This window comes from Python bivittatus, unplaced genomic scaffold (genome assembly GCF_059951505.1).
Source record: "Python bivittatus isolate LINGU-HERP-01145 unplaced genomic scaffold, Pbiv_v1 ctg000080_np1212, whole genome shotgun sequence".
NCBI classification, from domain to species: Eukaryota; Metazoa; Chordata; class Lepidosauria; order Squamata; family Pythonidae; genus Python; species Python bivittatus.
Genome location: NW_028277035.1, coordinates 2,714,311 through 2,723,012, shown reverse-complemented (window position 1 = coordinate 2,723,012; position 8,702 = coordinate 2,714,311). Strand labels below are relative to the sequence as shown.

Below are 8,702 nucleotides of genomic sequence, written 5' to 3'. Positions count from 1 at the left end.
TTGTCCAGTTCGTATGGAGAGACAGATATTGCAGTACAGTAATCTGATTATTAAACAGCCCTGTCTTTGTTTTTCTTTCTCAAAAGTGATGGGAGGATGGATGAGATACCAATTTGAAACAAAGGAATGTGAAAAACTCCTGGCCAATGCTGTTAGAAAGGGCAGATTTCTTCTCTTTACAGTTGGGTGCTCAAAAGCTGTCTGAGTAAACTTCCACAGAGCTGCTCACTATTCCCTCCTGAGACCTTCAGACTCAGTCTTCAACAGCCTGCAATTGTCTCGCTTTCAGCCATTACAAAGATTCACTAGAGTCAACTAGCGCTCCCTCTAGCTGGATCATGGGAGTGCCAAAATGGCTGGCCCTATCCATACTTCTTGTTTTCATGGCAGGGCAAAAAAGAAAAAGTAAAGCCAACAATGTTGCTGTCCGACCACCTTCAACCAAGACCTGTGTGAGAGCACCAGGCTGCTAGGGTGGAGCTCAAGGAGTTGGCAATTAGTGGAGTTTCCACCAAGAGAAAACCAGCCCGCTCCCAAACCCAAAGAAGCTCCAATGTCTCAAACAGCAAAGCAAAGGTGTTGTGATTTGAGATTTTAGGCAGTTGAGTGAAAGAAAATCAGCTTGGCTACTTAGTAGAGATACTACTGCCCTTCAGGAGCAGTACCAAAGTTCTCTATGGCAGTGTGAGGAAAACCAAAGAAGTACTCACTCAAGAGCACCAAGGAGGAGGACTTTCTTAGATCTAGAACTCTTTCCCCTGAGGAATGGGAATGTTACCATTTTTTAAAAAAAATAATTTAGGGTTTGAGAATAAGCCCAAGTCTCTTTTAATTTTGTCTTTATACCATAAACAGATTTTTAAAAAACATCCTGAAATCCTGTCCTGTAATTCATTCCCCATTCTGTATTATACAGAATGGGGAATGAATTATGGAATATAATATTAACTCATTTTGCTGTATTTGTCTTCAAAATTCTCTAAAGTAATATTATGGTTTCCATAGTATCAAAAAGTAAAAGAAAGGTGATATGTGGGCTTCCTGGCATACAACCCACAAAGTACCTCTTCTGGCACAAGCTCTGTGAGGAAAAAAAAAGGATTTTTTTTTTTTGGCCATCATGTGAACACATACTATACTTTTACTTCCATGAGGCTTGAATAGAAAATATTGTTATACTGTGATGTGTTATATATCTATAATATGCAGGGAATTCCTCATTACTTCCCTACCTTCCAAGCATAAAGTAAATATTCTCTTAAAGTCCAAGGGACACCACATGTACATTCTCATACAGACAGACATATGCACAAACAAAATGGCTACCTTTTTTTCTTAGCAAAAAAATAAAAAAATTTATTGTCTTCTAGAAAATCCATCCTGCCTTTGGAAATTGTGACATAAGATTGCATTTTGTTTTAGCTCCACATGCAAATTCACTTTGCCAAGAAAGAGTGTCTAAAATTAGGTTTCTGGACAGCCAAACACACATATATACAGAATACGAGAAAGAACAATAGCTGAAATCACAGTTCTGCATTACAGTCTATAATAATGTAATCAAACACCACATTGTACACACCATCTATTATTATCTTTTGGCTGACTTCTACACAGACTGGAATGGCTCTCCCCCCACCAGCCACCTCCCCTGCCAAGGAAAATCCAAGGAAAGAGACTGGTCAAGAAGCGCCACCATAAATACTGCAGTGTGTAGTTTTAAAAAATTTATATTGTATTATTTATGTTCTTTTGTTTAAAACATTGGAAGCTACAAAGTGGGGAAGCCCCATAGAGATTTTTGATCCATAGTCACCAGATTTGAGGAACACTTCACTTATAATACTTCTCACCAGAAACATCTATGTTCTCATTGCATTACTCCAAAGGCTGATATATTGGGGGGGAGGGGGGAGGATTAAAAATAATAATGAAGAGACTCCCACACACACACACTGGTCATAAAAGGAAGAAATGTATTTCCTGCATTTAGGAAATAGTTGCAAGGCTTCTATGTGGAGTCTCTGTTCTGCTCTGCCTATAAGACTGAACTGTGGTTTAGTAAGACAAGTTGACTCACCATTAGTTTTGGGCTTGTGCATTTCTCTTCAAAAGTTCTACTTTCAATTTTGACTAATTACATTTTAATATTATGTCTGAACACTAATCTGCAGTTAACCATAGTGAAAAAATAAACTAGTTTCTCAAGCTATGTTTTAATGGTGGTTTGTTTCAATTAACCACAATTAACACTAAATGCAGTTGTAGAAGTTCAAACGGCACAGCAAGCTGTGATTGTTTCAAATGGATATAAATGAATTCAACCTCCTTTTCATAGTTACACTGGAGGAGGAGGAGGAGGAGGAAGAGGAGAGAGTAGGCACCTCCTGGGCTTATTAAACCAGGGATGGATTGCAGTATTGAACATAGGCAAGGGGCCACCATCTCCTCTACTGGAGCCCTAAAGATGGGGAGCAATGCTTGACTAAAATGTGCAATCCCTCACCTTCACAAAGCCATTCATCTTAAAAGGAAGGAACATATGTGGGAACTTAGAGGCTTCCCTATTAATCAGTAATCCTATATACTCTTATCGCAGGTTTACTGACATCTCTGAATAATACGGATTTTGCAAATACAATACTGTATCCATTTCCCTCATATTCAGAGCAAGAAGAAAGCATCCAGTTTGGATTAGTGAATTGTATTAGTAGCCGGGCCTCCAAATCCCTAAAACCTTTGGAGAGTGGAAATGCATTACATTTTTCTAGTAAGGACTTTGTTCAAAAACCAGAGTTGGGAGACGACAGGCTTTATGCCCAAGTGTGTGTGGAATTCCGTAATCCAAACACAATTCCTTGGGCATTTCATTAGGGATGATTTACTCAGGAACCCAATTTTTGACAGGCAGAAGCTACAGAATCTGTTGGTTTAAAAGAGAAGAACTGAGCAGATCCTGTAACAAGTCAGCAACTGCTGGCAGGATACAGCAGAATTGCTCTCAATCATCCCAGTCAACAAAACTGCCTATACAGAAATTTAATACAGAATTAATTCTTTAAAAAAACAGAGAAGCCATTTTTGCTTTTCCACTTGATAATTAATAAAGCATTCACATTTCAGGTATTTCATTTTCAATATTAAAATTCATAGAAATCTAGCATTTTTTTTTTTAAAAAGTGCTTTTTAAAAGAGTGGGATAGAGATACTTGTCTTTCTGATTCCCAGGTTTAGATAAAACCAATCTACTGTTATATTCTCTTGCCCATATATAATACTGATATCAATGAGGCAGGGGATAGGGACATAATTGGATAAGGGGCTGTTAGTTATTTATAAGAGTGGGGGAATTTTTAATTCTCTTGTATTCTTTGGTCCTTCAAAATAAGACAGACAGACTAGGTTGTGGCATGTATGTAAATAGCCTTGGCTTCACACACAATTTCTTTTTCACATCCCACCAGCAATTTGCCAATGGATGTTGGGGATAGCAATTGGATAATTAACAATATTGTACAGAGTTGCCACTTCTTGGAAACAGATTTAAAAAAAGAAAAAATCTAAATCTAAGTGACACCAAGGATATTGGTGACACGCCTCCTGAAGAATTCTGTTGAATTTAACAAAGCTACGGGAACTCAGGATAAACCAGATCATCCCACAAAGTCAACAATTCACTATGGACAATCACATAGAAAGGCAGAGGAAGCAATAAAACACAATGTTTACAAAAGTAAGTATTACAAATCAGTCACCACCAGAGCACTTGCAAATGGCTGCAGTTCTGTATAAACACTATAGACCCGATTCAAAGATTTTATTTCCTATTATTTTTAAATTAGTTACCAAAATAGTTTAGTACATTTCCAGCAGAGTATTATTCCCCATAATTTAAATGTATGTGTATCTGTATGTATTTTTTTTTAAAAATGTTCACATATTTTAAACAAACAAGCTTTCCTTAAGACTGAAGCATGTTTCCTGACCATGGAGACCAGGAATGCCTCATGGCACAGACATTCAAAGGCTATAACCAAAAACAACACAGCTACAAGAGTCAGCCAGCAGTGTCTCTCCATACATAAAAAAGCCAATTAAGTGTTTTTTTTAAAAAAATGAAGAAAACAACAGATACTAGTACAACATACACATTGAAAAAAGCAATTTTATCAAACATAAAAGTTAATTAAAAAAAAAAAACTAACCAGAGCTGCACTTTGAGATTATCTGGGAATGCATATTAACCCCCCCAAATATAGAAGGGTGGAATTATGGAAGCAAATCTAATGATGTACTTGAATTACATATGGAAAAACTATCTTGATGGTGAATAGCTGGATCCCTCTTATGAAGACAGAGTTTCCAGTGCTTTTTCAGGTTAGGGAAAAGTGGGTCAACTACTGCAAACAAAGCAAAGACTGGTGAGCAAGGGAGTGAGATTATAATTCTAAATATTACACTTTTACATATTAAACAACTCCCAGTGCAAAATGGCAGATTAGAGTCCTTCTAGACTGGACTGTTTCTTCTCATTGGCTGGAGGCTGTTGCGTTGTTTGAATAAGAACAAACTGCAGTGAGAGCTCTATCACTCAGGGACAGTAGGACAACACGTTCACTGGATACAAGTTTTAAAACAGAAATATTCCAAACCATAAATTTCAGTGAAAGTCAGTTGGATTCAGGCCCCAATATCAGTTTGTAGAACTTAACACACATAATCGAACTATCACACATAATCAGTGAGTTAACACTCCTTTGTAAAACACTCTGGGGAGAGTGCAAATGAATTCTCAAAGGACGTGATTCACTGAAGCTGCAATCTGAGGCACATTTACTAGGAAGCAAGTTCCAGTGAGTTCAGTAGGGCTAAATTCTGTGTAAACATGTTTAGGATTAGTCTACATGTTTCTTTTTAAACTGATTTTAATAAGATCTGCTTAGAGCTTGGACATTTAACTCATGCTGGCCTACAAAAGCATGAGAAATAAATGGTTACTCCTGCTAAACCAGCTGTTGCCTGGAACTCAAGTTACTCAAGACAGCTACTAGTTACTGTCCATCTGTTTTAACAACGAGCCAAACTTATGTACTCCTCTTAACTGGATGCACTGCATCCAGAAAGCGGATAATAAGAGTGGTCATTTCAGTCCATGACAAAAGGTTGCCAATATTGTCTGGTATATGTAGTTGTCTAGTAAGTCCATGCCAAGGAACGTGCTTATAGATTCAGACATTATAGTCATTTGGGGATGATATACACCATCTTCATTGAAGTTGTCTGCTGGCAGGTACCCAGCCAAAAAGGGAATTTGCACCAACATTAAGTTAACCAGGGGAGTTAATGGTGATGCTAAACTAAGGGAATAGGTAGGAGATATCTTGTGAAGAAAAGCAGAGCAGTAGGAAGGACACGTCTGCAGGAAAACGTTTCCCATTGGTGGTATAAATGCCAAAGTAGAAGTGCAGGAGAATAAAGACCCCTCTCTTCTCCAGAATCATTCTTTGGATTCTCCAAACACAATGCATCCTATACATGCTCAAAAAATATTCCCATCTCCAAGAGAATGGTCACAAGAAGGTGACTTGTGAAGCATGGGATTAACATAATTGATCCCTAATGCAGATGCTCAAGGAAAGCTTAGAAAGTTCAAGGAAATGAGAAAATTTCCTAATAATAAGGAAAAGGAATGTATTTTGGAAGTGAAGCAATGTGGATTCTGAGCACAACGTTCCCTTATCTCTCTCTTACGTGTGGTGAAATGTGGCCTACATGTGGTATTCATGATAAATCTATCACAAGAATGTAAAGTGGATTAAGAGCTTTAATTCCTAAACAGCTAACTAATCTCAAGAGAGGATATTGTGGCATCTTAGATACTTTATCAATTTCATCCTGCACTGTTGTATTCACCCACACCTACGTCTAGCTATTCATGTTCATTGTTAAACATTTTGGGAACCTGCATTCTGCTTCCAAAACATACAACTTCTAAATTTTTGCAAAACTGTCTTTTTTCTGTAATTTTTTCCACCACAATCTCTGTATTTTTGCAGAAATTACTAGCTTAGGGAATCCACATTTCATTCAGTTTGCAACTCTAACAGAAGTCCTCAGCTATGCTATGTAAACCTTATCAAATGCTATCTTGTATTAAATGTGGATAAAGATGGGAAAAGAAAGCACTTTATCTTACTGACAGATAAAAATAGGACTTAGTTACTGGCAAGTAACTATCTTCTCTATGACATTCTATCCATGTTTGTGTTGGTGACAACTTATTCTAAGTTAACAATATGAAATGTTGCACAGTTCAGATAAGATGATTTTGTGCTACAGGTCTGGATCTTCCCCATTTCTGAATGCACAAAGGGCCATCCTTCTCTGAACTATAGAATAGAGATCGCTTTTAACTACAACACTTGTAACAGCACCATTCATAGAAATATAAGAATGAAAAAGGAGATGTGTTGTTTTGCTTCTTCCTACTGGCAAATACCAAGCATTAGTTAAATACTAAACAAGTTTGATAACTGAGCCAAGCACAGCTCACTATGTATTGCATTCTGTAGTCTGATTTTTTTTTAACCAGAACACTCCATTTCTGCAGGCAGGCAGAAAACCAGGAAATTTAATGGATTGCAATTGGTCTGGTGAGTTACAGACTTCTCTCAGACAGACCAAAAAGTTTAAAAGACTCCAAGTGGCTCCATTATCAAAGCCTGATTCTGAAGCCCTTCTCTACTTCCATGATAATGCAGACCACAAATTTGAACTTTTCTCTTTACAAGGTCCCACTCAAAAGTGCTACTGAAGCTTCTGAAATTCTCACTGCAGAGTAATGCTGATGAAAAAAGTATCTCAGCGTTGGCCTCACCTCAACAGTGTATTTTCTATTTTTATTCCTTGGGTTGCTTTCACAGAATTAAAGAAGTATGTAAAATGACTTTCCAAAACGGAACTTTTGGTTTTCCAAGAGACGAGTCAAGAAACTTTCACAATACTGGAGGCCACAAGAATGCTGAATAATTGAGGCTCTGAAGCAGGGACTACTGACAGGCACGGGTATGATTATTATGGCCGCACAAAGCCTGTGAAAGAAGTGCTTCAGAAGGCACACAGCATGAAGAAAGCACCTCTCTTCCAATTGTTAAAGCAAACTAATCCTTTGCAAGTTTTACACAGCAGCTTTGAAAGCTATTCCTGGAGTGAGCATTGCAAAAGATACAGCTCCTTTAGCAGTTCAAAGAGAGATGCCCTTTTTGTGCATTGCAAAAAACCTGCTTCAAAGGCTTTGCGCAGCTGCAATGGTTGTGATACAAATAAAAATACTAAATACTATAGGATGAAAGAAGGAAATAAAGACATGAATAGAAAATTGATTTCTATCTTTTCTCTCCCCAAAAGCCCAATCCTTAGCCTGGAAATCACTTGCAAACTCTCTTCATCCTCCCCTCTAAATCTCTCTCCAGAAAAGGCTAAAAAAAGGTTATTTCCTAAATAAAAAAGGGAGGGAGGAGAAACAGATTTTGCAAATGGCCCCTTGATCTATATTAAAAAACAGCTCTAAAAGTCCCTAATGAGTTAGAATTAATGGGGACTGTGTGGGTGGGGAGCAGGGATCCTTTAAATGGGAGATGCAAAGTATTAAAAAAGTGCTCTGCAACTAATTTTTTGTTTTTATGTGTGTGTGCGCGTATGTACATATATACACACACATACACACACAGTATGTATATATATATATATATATATATATATATATATATATATATGAAAAGTTAAAAAATTCTATGTGATATGCTAAACCAAATGTCCTAGTACAGTCACGACTGGAGAGCATGTGGCCTGTTGGGATGGCAGATGGGACATTCACCCTCCTCGGCGCACGTTTCACACAGCACAGTGTGTTGGCACGGTAGTACCACCCGGTTCTCTTCCTGGCACTTGAGGCATTTCACCGACTGCATCTGAAACACTGCCTGAAAAGAGAAGTGGGATGGGGGAAAGGGAGAACCAAAGGGGATTATCAGTAAAACAGAATGGAGCTCAAGGACACCTGTTCTACATTCAGGAGGCAACTACTGAAGGAGCCTGAAATGGTCCAAGGGGCTGGGGGAATACAAAGGAGAAGGACCTTTTCATTTGGCCTACTTTTTCATGTAGCTGTCTTGTGTTCCTCTAACTGGTGCAGATAACCTTCCTCCTCTTCTCTATCCTCTTCCAAGACCTTACTTTGCAGCTCAGCAGAGCCGTCAAATAAATGGATTCCCTTGACGTACTAACTCCTGATAGAAATTCCTCCTGCCCAATGGGTTTGTGAAGCTGTTGGATGAAAAATGGCCACACCGAATATGAGGAGTGGCAACCCATTGCCTGCATTCCACTTTGGCCCTCTATCGTAACCCCTAAAATATGGTGACAAAATGGCTGGTTTTTGACAATACAGTTTTTGCTTGATTTGGGAAGCTTTCAGCTGTCTGAGCAGAAATGGGAGTACAAGGCCCCCTGAGGCTAAATCTCACCACTGGAAAGCCACCAGCAGCCTGGGAGACTGAGTTACTGCTCCGTGTCGCAAAATAAGTTGCCAACTACTGCCAGACACAAAAGCAGACTGACAGACTCTTTTTACCTAACAGGCAAGATGACTGAATTTATCCTTGTCCACCTCAACCTCCAATTACATTAAACTAAAAGCCTAG

At 38.4% G+C, this 8,702-nt stretch overlaps 1 protein-coding gene across 1 annotated transcript in view; it reads right to left on the bottom strand.

Moving 5' to 3' along the window:
• Positions 1-3,912: 3,912 nt before the first annotated feature.
• The window catches only part of UNK (unk zinc finger), a 70,722-nt gene continuing 65,932 nt past the window's right edge, over positions 3,913-8,702 (bottom strand). The window contains exon 17 of the mRNA XM_088133365.1: positions 3,913-7,982. Coding sequence (XP_087989491.1) covers positions 7,827-7,982 — 156 coding nt within the window. The 3' untranslated portion in view covers positions 3,913-7,826. The remainder of the gene's footprint in view (positions 7,983-8,702) is intronic.